At 41.0% G+C, this 14,262-nt stretch overlaps 1 protein-coding gene across 1 annotated transcript; it reads left to right on the forward strand.

Annotated features, from left to right (window-relative positions):
- Nucleotides 1–959: 959 nt before the first annotated feature.
- On the forward strand, nt 960–13,409 carry LOC128857487 (loricrin-like). The gene is made up of 3 exons (XM_054093241.1): nt 960–1,048; nt 10,879–11,135; nt 11,216–13,409. Exons 1-3 carry the CDS (start codon nt 960–962, stop codon nt 13,264–13,266), a joined length of 2,397 nt encoding a protein of 798 aa, XP_053949216.1. The 3' UTR covers nt 13,267–13,409.
- Nucleotides 13,410–14,262: the final 853 nt, after the last annotated feature.

Below are 14,262 nucleotides of genomic sequence, written 5' to 3' on the forward strand. Positions count from 1 at the left end.
TTTTAGCGAATTCAAGCCGTCTCTTTTAAATAAAAAAGTTGAATGAGCTATGAAACTGCATACCCTAAACTTTTCTGAAAATTCTGAATAAAAAGTTGAAAATTTTGATGGAAATTGTTTGAAAGTTGTTAAATTTTTCTGAATTATATACCAAATTAAGAACATAAACTCACACAAATTTTGTTATAAAATAAACTGCAATTTCATTAAAATTAACAAAACAACATACTTAGCATGAAAAGTTGTGAGAATATTGCAAAAAGCTTAAGTGACTTAATTATGTGAGCACAAGCGTATGTACATATGTATGTATATACCAAAAAATGAATGTTTTACACGACTATATTGTGCAAACATTGCAAAAAATTTATTGCAACTAATAAATACTAATATATTGCAGTATATAATTTAGAAGCACAGCGAAATTTAAACTGTAATTCGATAACCTTTTACAACACCGGGGCGTGCCCACCTTTCAGCAAGGTGCGGGGAATGGATTGCTCGATTAGGCACTCGCTTATCTGCCTATTCTTTGTTATAAGTAAACATACACGTACAACAACATACGAGTACGTACAAAAAATGTGATTTGGAAAGCGTGCTTTGAAGTCACATTTACGTTGGCGACTTGGCTTGAGTGCACAAAATCTGATAAGAAACTGAAGGTATTATCACGCCGTGCAATTTAATTATCTATCAGTTCATAACATTCACGGAACCGAGTTTAGTGATATTTTGTTCGCCTAAATGGAAATGAAATCGAGCTGACTTTTTCCAAATGGAAAAGTCTAATAATATTTTAAGTGAACCCCAGTACTGAACAACGGGCCCACTCACCCCCAACTCGCCATGTCAATAGACAAATTCTCCACTCTTCAGGCTGCTCCAGTTTAAGACTAAATAAAGGTTTGAAAGGCACATTTATATAATATTAAGTTTTTTCACATAGCCAATAAATCATGAAAACCGTCTTCAAGCTTGTCAAGTACTACTCTTATGGTTACCTTGCCACTGAGGAATCGAAGGCGATACGATCGCCCACGAGCTGGTAAGCGGAAGATAGATGAACATATTTATGAGACCTTAACCATGAACTGTGGGATTAAAAGGTCGTTAAATTTTTAAGTATTAGGTGAGAAACTAAAAGCGGTAATAGACTGTGGAGCAATGAAGGTTGTTGTGAAAATTTGAAAATTTTGGTTATACGTTGGTAGAGAGAACATTAGGTCGTTAGTTAGAGATTACATTAAAGTGTCCACAAATTACCGATCATAATCGACTGTATAGTGGTTAGGAATGTACATTAAAAAAATCCAAAACTTTAGCTGAAAATCTGCGCTTATTTTAGCATTGGACTGGTTGAGCATTAGACTTTTAAATTTTTTTTAAATAAAACATTTGTGTAACCATTAGAAACGCGGCTATCAAATTTCTTTTAGCATTCACTACCTTGACTGGAAATATCTCTGGCAATCAGGGTTAGGAATATACATACATATTTGGGATAAAATAAGTGTAACAGGTAAAGAAGTGCTAATGTGAACACTTCGACAATTTCGTTGGAATACAGCTTAGCGCTGAGGTTAGAACTTTTCATGGCACGCCGCTTTTAATGAAGATTTAAAAGAGGCCTCACCTAGGCACAAACCCTTTACTACCATTATCTGGACATTTTTGTAAGCTTTGCAAAAGCTATGAATGGTCGATTCGTGAATAACCTCCTGAAAATCAATGTCCACATCTGAACCATTTGAAGATACTATGAACGATATATACCTGTCGTATAAAGGTATAGATAAATGTCTAGTTAGAGTGAAAAATCTTTTTATGAAGTACGCCTTTCTACCGAAAGTCTTCTCCCAAGCCTTTTCGCCTGGGGAATTGGAATAGTATTTTTCAAGCAGAAGATCTCGAGATACGGGAAGCTTGCAGGATAATTATAAACAATCCGCTACAACCATCTCTTTTTTCAGATAGTCAAGCAGCCATCTTATCTTTAAAGTCACCTATAATCAATTCAAAAATTGTGAGACAATATAAAGAAGAACTGATTGCTTTAGCGCGCACGACAGACATCACTGTTATCTGAGTTAGTTGGCCATAGGAAGAAATGAGAAAGCTGATGAATTGGTCAGAGAGGGGGCGTCTTATAACGAATCCCAAGCGGTAGAAAGAGACTGTCCCCAAGGCGTGCGCAAAAGAGGGATCTTCTCGCTATAGACACCAGAAGCAGGCCGTTGACAAATGGACTAACACGAATACCTGCAAAATAACTAAACAAACGTGGCTCAATTTCAACAAATTCAGAACTGACGAGGTGTTAAGAAAGCTACAATCAGACATATATTTAGAATTACGTCAACAATAACCGGCCACTAGCCTTTGGCAGACCATGCCAGGAAGTTGGAATAGATGTAGAAGCTGCAAGCAAGAATAATCTAAGGTAACAGTCTTTCACTGTGCGAGTGCCCAAAATTGGGTGCTCTATGGCATAGAATGCTGGGGGAATTCTTGATGGTTAACTTGAAAGAAATTGCAGAAAAGAAATTAGGAGACAATCCACTTCTTATCCATCACAGAGCGCGGTCGTACGTCTGAACGATTTACGGTCGAGCGCATTCAGTAGTGAAACTTTTTATTCAGACGTCCAATCGGCCTGATGATAGTTCATTTATCATTGTAAAGATCTTGGAAGTTACATACTGAAAATATGATTTGGTTTGAATATTTCAAATTGAAAAGAAATCAGAAATGTACTTCATACATTCTACTCATCAAATATATGATTATTAAACGATGAGATTCTGATTTTATGTGGCGTTTACACTGAATCATATTTGAAAATTTTGTGCTATATACTTTATATGAGACAAGCAGCGCAGACTGGGAAGTAGTAAAAAATTTTTAAAATTTCGATTGAATATTGACCGTAGTTGAAACGAGGGTATGTCGGTATGAACCACAACCATACAAATTTTTTAAGCAATTTGCGCAAAATAAAAAATAAAAATAATGGATTTCTTTTTCCCCATATAGTACACTTTATACTGGAGCTCTCGATTTTAATCGCATATTTTCGAACAGCCCAGGCAAATAAGCAACGAGCACTCGCTCACCTGTTTGATGCTCCTGGTGTTTTGTCAGACTTTTTTCTTTGATTTTCATTGGAAAACTAAAGAATAGCTGATAAATAAAATTGACAATTTCTTAACAATTGTTCAAAAGTTTCGAACAGATATCTAAGCCAAGGCGAATCTATTAAAGGTAGTATCGGTAAATCAGCTGATTTGTTATTTTTTCTTTCGCCGTGTCCATGTGGCTGTCAGCATCGAATGAAACAAGACGGATTCAGTTTTTGGTTTCTACTTTGCCAATACTTTTCTTTGACAACCAAATGTACGAAACATTGTTGTTGCTCTAGTGCTACCACCTGTAATGAATGCGCCTTGATTTAAGCAGATGAGCAATGAACGAGTGTTGCACTGCTCGATATATACCCGGGTATCTGGCGCTTTACTTTGGACGTCGAACTATGAGATGGACTCATATGCGTGACTGTTCTGTTTGTGCACCTGCCAGTAAATTTATTCGATTACATACCAATTTTCAGAAATTTCAACTATATGGCAAAGAAGTAAACATGACCAGCTAATATCCAAAAATTTACCATATTTTAACGGCTTCTATGGCACAATCACCCACCTTAAAGCAAACATCTTAACATTGATTTTCTTGTTTTCCAACCTCCTTTTTAGACTTCATGTACAAAATGACTTACAACGAAAAGTTTTGTCTTGTAATCCCGAAATCCCTCGGAATTAATTCTCGTATCAAGCGAAATTGGATTCCTTATTTAGCTAACACCTTTTTTCCTACCATAAAAAAATGATCGAAAAACGCCATTATCACACTTTTAACACTTAAGGATGGAAGTTAAAACTTAGAAATTTTTTTCTCCAAGAAAGATATAAAATTCGTTATGAATCATTTTCCCACAATACCAAAAATGCTTTTTAGTAAGACACTTAAGATCTGAGAGAGTTTGCCTACGCCGGTAAGGGCAAGATGTGTCAAAGTTGAGAACAGAAAAAAATTCTAATTATGTCTGGACTTTTTTTAAAAATGATGGATGACCACAGTCCGACTGCAAATTACATTAATTAATTTGCTTATATGTATGAGCACATACGTATGCATTACTTTTCGCGCCTTAGGGGGCAGTCAGTTGCTCGCAAATGTAGTTAAAGGTACAATTAAGTTGACGGGCATTCTCGCATTTGCAACTTGATTTCGCAGCTGAGTATTATTTATCGTTTTTAAATAACGCATACTTAATAAATTAACGTAGTTGTAGCTGCAACAACTGCTGAGAGAACAACTTTAAGACCTGTAAGAAAAAATAAACCCAAAACAAAAGCGAAAGTTAGAGCGATTGCATGCATTCATGTTACGAATCTGTAATATGAGTACATGCAATCGCTCTTACTTGGCTCACTCACAAACGCCTACACATAAGTAGATGAACATATATGTAAGTATATACATATGTATAGCAGGGTGTATATGATGTATGTGCATGTACGTACATGAAGAGATAAGTAGCTATTCAAACGTTGACTGACAGCGCTCATCAATTCAGCATGCACCTTTGCCCTGGCATCTGTATTCCCAGCAGGCATATTAAAGCCGCTCTGAGTACATCGTTCCACAATTCTATGGCAACTCAAACCAGTTTGAACAATGTTAATTTCTTCTGAAAGAGTAGCTACCTCTGTATACCAGTAATAGATCCTTCGATTCATTTGCTAAAGTTAGCTCGCATTTTTTTTTCAACCCATTGGGTTGGGGAATAAGTTCATAGAGATTTTATATTTTCTTTTATTTAACAACGATTTGTTTGCTGTTTGACAAAGGCTAAGTATTTATTCGATAGAACTCTTTCTGCTCCACAAACCTGAGTTAATTGTGTTTTTGAGTTATTTTATTTTTTATTAGTTTTGAGGCTTAGAAATGGAATACCCAGAAAGCAAAAATCAACATTATCGACACCTTATCTTCTTTCCTCCTCATCGAGGTCAAAAAGGTGCTGAAACAGCCCGGGACGGGTATGGATTTGCGGCATGTATAGAGAAGGTGTCATAGGCGAGTCAGCACGGAAATGGTTAGCAAAGTTCAAAAAAGGCGATTTTGACGTCGATGACACGTCCCGTAGTGGAAGGCCTTCTGAATTCGTTGAAGAACGTCTCAAATTACTTTTGAAGTAGTACGATCACCAAACTCGCATCGTAAATTGGCGGCAAAATTAAACTCCGACCACAAAACGATTCCCAATCACTTTCACTCAATGGGATTTACCGAAAAATTGGAAGCCTGGGTGCAACACGAGCTCAGCGAAAAACCAAAGAAAGTCGTCTTCAAATTGCTTCTCAGCTTCTCGCGCCCCATCAGGCAACACGCGGTCATAAACAACGATTTTTGTAACAAATCATCACGGGAGATGAGAAATGGTGTCCATACATCAACATGAAGCAAAGAAATTAATGGGTGGCTCCAGGAGATACGCCAAGGCCGAGAGTCAAGCCGGATCTTCATCCAAAACAGTCCATCATATATCTTTGGTGGGACTGGGAGGGCATGGTGCACTGGGGAATGCTCGAAAAGAATGCCACGGTCAACAAGGAGCTCTACGTAGCTCAGTTACACCACGTGAATGAGGCTATTCCACTGAAAAGACCTCATCGACATGGACAAACCGTACTCGTTCGCGAGAACACCAGGTCCCATGTTGCACAAGTCGTCAAAGCCGCACTCCAAGAGCTCGAATGTGAGGTCCTTCTGCATCCGAGCATCCGTCGTATTCTCTGAGCCTTGCACCGACCGATTACCATATTTTCCGCTCTCTATCAAACCATTCGATAAAAAAAATTGCTTAAAAACTGCCTCAACAACTTCTTTGACAACAGACCAAACGATTTTTGGCGGAACGGTATCAACAAATTGGTCGAGAGGTAGGAAGAGGTTGTAAACAGCAACGACGAATGTATAATTGATTAACTGATTGATATAATTGTTGTTTTTTGTTTAAGGGGGTAGTATGGTTAATTCGGTGTAAAACAAGCATATTTTTTGAAATTTTTTTTGTGGACACAGTTGATTTATTCAAAATTTTAAAATTACTTCATTATAAAGTCATATTTAAAGAATATTGTGTGAAATTTTCATTGATTTTTATGAAGAAATGAGTTGGTGGCAGCGAATCTTCGCGGACGTCTCATAAAAAAGTTTTATTGCGGTGTCCCTCAGAACTCATTACTGGATCAACTAAAATCAAAAAACCAAATTGATTTCATCAGCTAATAAAGTTTCGCAGGTAACAACGTCGAATTTTTTTTTTTTTTTTAATTTTTTAAAGCGCTTTGAAGTCAAAACACCGATTTTTCATAAAAAAAACTTGAAAACTTTGTTGTTTTAAAATATGACAAAATTAAAAAAAAAAAAAACTCGACGTCATTACCTCGTGAATAAAGTAAAGAAACAAAAAAACCAAATTTGAAAAGAATCGGTGCTGTAGATATAAAAAACCGTAAAAAAGGCAAGTGTGAGAAAAACGCGTTTAAAGATTTGTGAAGATTTTTACAGCGTGAAATCCGGTTGGAGAGGTAGATACTTAATCCTTTGTGTCTTTGTCAATTTTACTCTAATGCACTTCAAACTTTCACACAATAATCTTAAGATGTTATAGAATAATTTATATTAAAAAAAAAAAAAAAAAAAAAATGAAAAAAAAAAAAATACCATACTACCCCCTTAACTAAAAGTCTTCGGTATAAACACACCGAACTTATTCCCCAACCCAATACTAAAGTTTTCATGTCCGGTCTTACTGGTTTTCAAAAAAGTGAAAAAAAATACTTAAAGTCTATATCTGAACCAAATTACAGGTTAGTACATATACAGTAGAATTTCTCCTAAAATATTTTCGTAAAACATTTCAACGCGTTTGCCTCCACCTAAAATTGTCGTTTTGACTCTTTCCACAAGAAACTAGTCAAAAAACAAATTTGAAAATTTGTTCTGGGCCTAAAATGTTGTAGGAAACTATTTTCCAGAAATTTTTACTGGGGATCTGCTCAGATTCAAGATCATATCTTAAAGTTCTAATGGGGCTCTGTGCCAATAATAAAATAATCTAACTGCACAGTGATAAGCAAAATTTCTTTTGTGTGTTTTTATGCAAAACATTTGGAAATTGAATGGAACAGAGTTTAAAACCAACTGTAATGCATGCTAGAGGCCAATAAGAGAGGTTGTCTGCTAAGTCCAACTTTGATTTCTCTGTACTTAAATTGAACTAAACGATTTCATACTTGATAGAGTTAAAGAGGCTAATCTTCTTATAAAACTGTTAATGTTTTTTGCCAAATCCCCGAGTGAATTACAGCATATAATAGATGCAATCCGCGATTATTGCATTCAATGGGGCCTTAAAGTACAATCTGTCTCAGAAAAAGGAACCGAGTCTATTCATGAAGTGTAAAATATATATACATATTTAAAATTATTTTTTTGATAAAAGTATGTTCAATTACTCAATAAGCGGAGTAGTCTCCATCGTTGTCGACTATAGTCTGACATCTTTTTGGCATGCTTTGAAGCTTTTCTGCGTAGCTCGTCGACAAAGCGAACTAGATTTTGCGAACTTGACGCACGAGTTGCTTTAAAACGCGGACTATCTTTTCGACAAGATGCGTTTTCATAGTTCTCCACACATTTTCAATGGAATAGGCGCCTGGGGACTGGGAAGGAGAGTCCAATACTGTGACACCATTTTCTTGTTTTGTTGTTTCTCAATGTGTTTTCCTGAGAGTACTGATTTTGACGATGTGTGGCGGTCGGATATGTACGCCTCCTCAGTCGCCATCGATGGTGTTGATACTCACATCTATTTCCCTATTATTTTGAACAAGAACTGATCGTGCTTGGCGCAGTCAGAAAGAAGGGTCTCCCTAAAAAAGTTGGACGATCACTTTATCCTGCTTTTTTGTCATCACTCGCTTCAAGCCGTGGCCGGAAAAGTCATCAAAATTTGTGTACACCTTATACCACTGATTTTACATCACAACAAACTGTTTTGATTTTTTAATCATGATAAGATAATTCCCGGCCCTTTCGAATTCGTGAATAAAAATCCCCCCTCGAAACGTTTCGCGTACTTCTCACTCATTTTGGTTTGGTTGCGTTTACGGGAAAGTTTCGAACGACACTAACCTGAGTTCGCACTGGCTTCGTAGCCCTTGAATGGGACTATTAAGCAGCAAAAAGCAGAACGAAATATATCTTCAAGTTAAGAGAAAAAACAGATTCTTTTTTTTCTGACACAGACTGTAAATTTGACCAAAGTGCTTAGAGTGCAGCAGATTTCCCTTTTCTAATGGTTGGAAGTTTGGTGACGAGTATATCGAGATTGTAAACGGATACAAATATCTGGACGTACAAACTCTCTTATACGAAGCACTTAAATCTGAAGCTTGCTGATTCTAAAACCGCTATCAATGCAACTTGGCTTAAATATATTAATACTCCTCGAATCTCTCGAATCTATATTTCAAATAAACTAAACGTTTATTATGCTCCTCAAGATCGAGCATTTTTATGGAGCGCAAATTTGGGATGTCGACGAATACGATTCAGTCCAGAATATTTATAAAGGGTTTTTCAATTGGGGCGGGTCGATTTTGGCGCCCTGTGGCAGCCATTTTGTTTTGGTGACATCTGTCAAATCTTTTGTTTATTATTCAGTTATTTATGCCAAACCATCATGGTAAGTTACACGATTGAACAGCACGTTCAAATGATACAACTTTATTATCAAAATGAGTGTTCATTAACGCAAACGTTGCGCGCATTACGCCCATTTTTCGGTAGACGTGGTGGCCCTTCCAATTTCTTATGGCCCATATTGAACCATATGGACCTAGACGACATGTGATTCCAGCAGGACGGCGCTACGTGCCACACAGCAAACGCCATTTTATTCCATTTCAACATCTACCCGCCCTTATTGAAAAACCCTATATTTCTTTATAAAAAACTTTATTTTCCAAATTATACTCCAAATTATATTATTCACATCGAAGCTGATTTCCTTCCGCAATTCTACATACACTCCGAGTATAAGGCGGGCTTAGTATAATACTATTCACAACGAAGTAAAAGATTCCCAACTGGTCACCACCGATGCTTGGAGGAGTTGAATTAACACTTAGAACATCGACTGACTGCTTATGGGTTATTGTAGATAGTAAACTGTCATGGAGATTTAAGTGGAAGGAAGAGCCAAGAATGCTTCTAATGCCTTATAAGCATGCAGGAAAATGCTCGGTCAGACTTGGAGCTTAACTGCTCGACTCGCACATTGAATATACCAGGCGGTCATTAGACCAATAATGCTCTATGGCTCGCTGGTATGGTGGACGACGTGTGATAAATTGACGTACGTTAAAAGATTGGAGAGCGTGCAGAGTATGGCAGGAAAGATGTAACCGGAGCACAACTTCAACAGTGGCAATAGAAAGACTTCTCGACTGGTATACAATGAAATTAGTAGAAAGAAACTCATCCCAAAGATCTGCACTAAGACTGACGATGATTGGACAATTCTCGCAAAGGATTTTTGGTCACAGTAACATGCAGGACATAAACGGAAGGTCAGACCGCCTTATTTCAAAAGTAAACTTTGGCAAGAGGAGAGAGTAATAGAACAGGATGGCTGTCAGAGGGGTTTAGGATTACCATGCATACACTTTTTTTACAGATGGATCTAAAATGACGGATGGAGTAAGAGCGGCTGTCTTCTGCCGGCAGTTTGGTATCCAAAAGTCTTTCAGACTTCCTAATCATTGAAGCACATTTCAAGCTAAGATCTACGCTGCAGCCAAAGCAGTTGAATTCGCGACGGAATTTATTCCCCTCGACCCTCATACAAACAGTGCAATAATGGCTGCAATGACTAGCTCGGAATGCATGCAAGACTATAGATCCAAGATAGACAATATCTGCCAGATTAAATAGGACACAATTTACTAGGTACGAGGGCACCAGGGATTAGAGGGAAAAGATGGAGTTGACGAGCTTGCCAGGACAGGCGCGCGTTTGCCTATGCTGAGTACGTCGAGCATATATCCTTCACTCTCAGTTTTTGACCTAACTTAGGGCTGAAATGAACACGAAAGAATAACAGCAAATTGAAACTTACATGGCCAAATTTGGCATGATGGAACGAATTTGTGATAAATGGTAGCAAACAGTGCATAAAAAAAAATGTTGTACAAGTACAGGTATCGAGGAATCATTATTTATGACTCCAATTGTTTGCTGGGTATTTGTGTACGTATGTATGTATGTGTATTTGCAGCAATCGATTGCACTGCGCTGATTTTCACCGATTCGAACACCACTGCAAATCAACAATCAATGCGCACCACAGCGCGTTTCACTCCACTCCCCCCTGCCCACTACCCTGCCCACGTCGCCAATGTCACTTAATTGTGGGGCAGCAGCACGAGCGCTGTACAAGGCGGCACATTTGCACCGTCCCGCTCCATCAATTAGCGCGCCATTGGCATATTTTTGTCTGTTTGTTTGTTATTGACAATTCTACTTTATTCACTATCTCAGTACGCTCCTCTGTTTTAACAATTTCATTTGGTCTTTCTTTTAAATTTGCTTGCTTTGCATTTTCCAGTAAAAAGAGAAAAATAAAATAAAATGGAATAAAATAAAATTATTGTACTTATTGGCATTTGGATTTTCCCATCTTTCTATGCAAATGCACGTAAATTCTATTTTTATTCTATTTCGAAAATTCTGCTGCTGCAGCTTCGATTCACTATGCACATCTTCGTTTCACTGCGGCAGCGCCAAAGCGTTGTTGCACTGGTCTCGCCAGCCACAGCAGTTCGGCTATAAAATAAAATTGCAAATACTCAACTGGCACAATTGCAACTTAGCCACCGTAGTAAACGCGGATACGAATTTACTTAGAGACTTCGAAATGCTGCATCAATCTAAGCGCACGCGTTGCGCACGGCCGCGGACGTTAACCGCGTTTATTTTTATAGTCTTCTGCTGCATTGGTGAGTACTCAAATAAAAATGCGGTTTGTCTGCAATACTCTCGAGGGGCAAAGTGCTGAATGTTCGCTTGATATTTGCAGATGCGTCCAGCGGGTATGGCCATTACGGCGGTGGTGGCGGTTATGGCGGCGGCGGAGGTGGTGGCGGTGGTGCAGGCGCAAGTAGTTCCGCCTCCGCAAGTGCAAGCAGTTTTGCCTCAGCTGGTGCTGGTGCTCACGGTGGTAGCTGGGCGAGTGATAACACAATTGGTGGCGGTGGCGCTTCCAGCGGCGTTGGTAGCAATCCATTTTTGACAGGTAAAGGTGCGGGAAGCCCCGGCGGCCTAACAATATCAATTAACAGAGAGGGCAGCGGATTAATAGGTGGTTTGCTCAATGGCTTAGGAAAACTACATGGCGGTGTTATTGGTGCACTTGGCGGTGGAGGTGCAGGTGCTGGTGGCGGTGGAGTTGGTGGAGGTGGAGGCGGCGCTGGTGGAGGTGGCGGTGCTGGTGGCGGCGGTGGTGGTGGTGGAGCAGGTGGTGGCGCTGGAGCAGGAGGTGGCGCTGGAGCAGGTGGTGGCGCTGGAGCGGGTGGTGGTGCTGGAGCCGGTGGATTTGGTGGTTTCGGTTCAGGCTGTGCTAGCGGTAGATGCGGTAGGCCAAACAGTGGCGGTTATGGCAGTGGCGGTGGCGGCAGTGGCTGTAGTGGCCCATCCTGTGGCAATGGTGGTGGTGCTGGAAAACCCATTTCACCGCCGAGCTCTATTTATCTACCGCCTGTACAATCTCCTGGTGGACAAAGTGGAGGCTGTCAGAGCGGAAGTTGTGGACGACCTGGCTCGCCTGGTAGTCCAGGAGGATTAGGTGGTCCCGGCGGTTTTGGCGGTTCCGGTGGAACTGGAGGTATTGGAGGAGCTGGTGGATTTGGAGGATCTGGTGGATTTGGAGGAGCTGGCGGATTTGGAGGATCTGGTGGTTTTGGAGGATCCGTTGGACACGGAGGCAGTGGTGGAGCACCTGGCGCACCCGGCAGCCCGGGCGGTTCTGGATATCCAGGTGGACCCGGAGGGGGCTTTGGTGGTTTTGGTGGTGCTGGTGGTCATGGTTTTGCTGGTGGCGCTGGTAGTGCTGGCGGGCCTGGTAGTCCTGGCGGGCCTGGTGGTCCTGGTGCACCTGGTAGTTCTGGTGGTCCTGGCGGTTCTGGTGGCTATGGTGGTTCTGGTGGCTATGGTGGTAAAGGTGGTTACGGTGGCGCTAGCGGAATTGGCAGTGGAGGACACGGTTCTCGATTCCCAGGCGGTTCTGGTAGCCCTGGTAGTTCTGGTGGTCAAGGTTTTCCTGGGGGACCTGGTGGTTCAGGTGGTTCCGGCGGCTTTGGAGGCTCTGGAGGACACGGGAGCTCTGGTGGTAGTGGCGGATTCGGTGGTAGCGGTGGATTTGGTGGTAGCGGCGGATTTGGTGGTAGTGGCGGATTTGGTGGCTCAGGTGGACACGGTGGAGGCAGCCCTGGTGCTCCAGGAGGACCCGGATATCCGGGCGGCCCTGGTAGCCCTGGTGGTTCAGGTTATCCTGGTGGCTCAGGAGGTCCAGGTAGCCCTGGTGGACCTGGTGGCTTAGGCGGCCCAGGTGGCTCTGGTGGTTTTGGCGGCTCAGGCGGACATGGTGGTTCAGGTGGTTTTGGTGGTAGCGGCGGTGGTGGCAGTAGTGGTGCTGAACCTGGCACGCCAGGTGGACCGCCGAGTTTTGGCTGGTCAGGTGAATTAGGAGGGCCACAAGTTCCAGGTTCAGGTGGTACTGGTTGTACGAGTGGCAGTTGCGGTAGTTCGAAGCCTTATGGTGGCAGTGGTGGCAATGGCGGTATCATCTTTGGACTCTCTGGCTTAGACTCAGCAAGTGCTCACAGTGGAGCGAGCGCATCAGCGAACGCAGGAGCAGGCAGCGGTAGTCATGCATTTGGACTGCCTGGTTCGGGCGGAGGAGGTACTGGAGGCGGCTGTGGCAGTGGCAGCTGTGGTGGCGGCTGCGCTAGCGGCAAATGTGGTGGGGGTGGCGGCGGCAAAAGGGGCTATGGCAGCTCGTGGAGTACCGCCGGCTCCTATGCCAGCGCCTCAGCCAGCGCACACTCTAGCAGCTTTGCGGGAGGCTATTAAGTAAATGGGAAGACGTATTTAGCAATAGTTGTAGTTTTACTGCTCATTATCGTTTGTATGGAGGAATGTACAACATTTGTAAATATGTATTAATTAATTAAGAAGCCATATGATATTTTAATTATATAAATTTTTAATAAAATTAATAACTTAAATAATTGAACAAACTTTAAAATCTCTGAATGGGTGTCAGCCTTCAGCCTTAAGTCTTTAGCTCTCTGCTCTTCACACACTTCTTCATGTCTGCCACAAACGCATCTGGAATTGTGTTAAAATTAGCATTAAACATCAAATGGGTGGGCAAATCTATGGCATTGCAGCTCCTACACAGTCACATTAAATGTACTCGTAGATGTTTGCTAAGAATAAGGTCTCATATTCGTCATGCGATCGTTGCTCGTACATGTCATGAGGCTGCGTCTGCTTGCACTTCGAGTGCGTTTGACAAATGCATTATAAATTGCCTGAGCGCATACACACACATGCGATTTTCATGTTCAGTTATTCACACTCACACATACACCAAAAACACAGCTATACATTTACTCATAAGCTGCAACATTAGCCGACCACTCCAGTTGTCCTTTCAGAGAAGCCTATCAACTTTCAACTGCCAGTTGACAGAGCAGTGAATGCCATTTTCCCGGCCAAAACGGCATCAAGTGAACAGAAGAAATAGATTTTAACAAGCCAACGTAAGCGCCTTTGATCTCTGTTTAATAATAAATCAATCATTTTCAAGCTTCTAAGCAACCCAACAAATTACAATTAAGAGCTGCAAACTGGATATTTAGGCCCCGGCGCTCGCTTGCTCCCTCCACTGAATGAAACCCCAGAAATTCCAGGAATTCCAATTGTACAACACACATTTTGCCACTCAGTTAGTTGGCTTAACCGAACAACATCGAATGCCAATTTATTTTTAATGTGAAATTCATTTCATAATGCTTATTTAAAGCGCTTATTTCTATGATAATTGTTAACGAAGTGAGGATG

Source organism: Anastrepha ludens, chromosome 3 (genome assembly GCF_028408465.1).
Source record: "Anastrepha ludens isolate Willacy chromosome 3, idAnaLude1.1, whole genome shotgun sequence".
NCBI lineage: Eukaryota > Metazoa > Arthropoda > Insecta > Diptera > Tephritidae > Anastrepha > Anastrepha ludens.

Bases quoted from the DNA above. Each gene is read 5' to 3' on its own strand.
- LOC128857487 (XM_054093241.1), top strand. From the start codon at position 960: ATGAAAACCGTCTTCAAGCTTGTCAAGTACTACTCTTATGGTTACCTT. The intron at 1,049-10,878 runs GTAAGCGGAAGA...CTGCTGCTGCAG, and splicing joins ATACGATCGCCCACGAGCTG to CTTCGATTCACTATGCACAT. The intron at 11,136-11,215 runs GTGAGTACTCAA...TGATATTTGCAG, and splicing joins TATAGTCTTCTGCTGCATTG to ATGCGTCCAGCGGGTATGGC.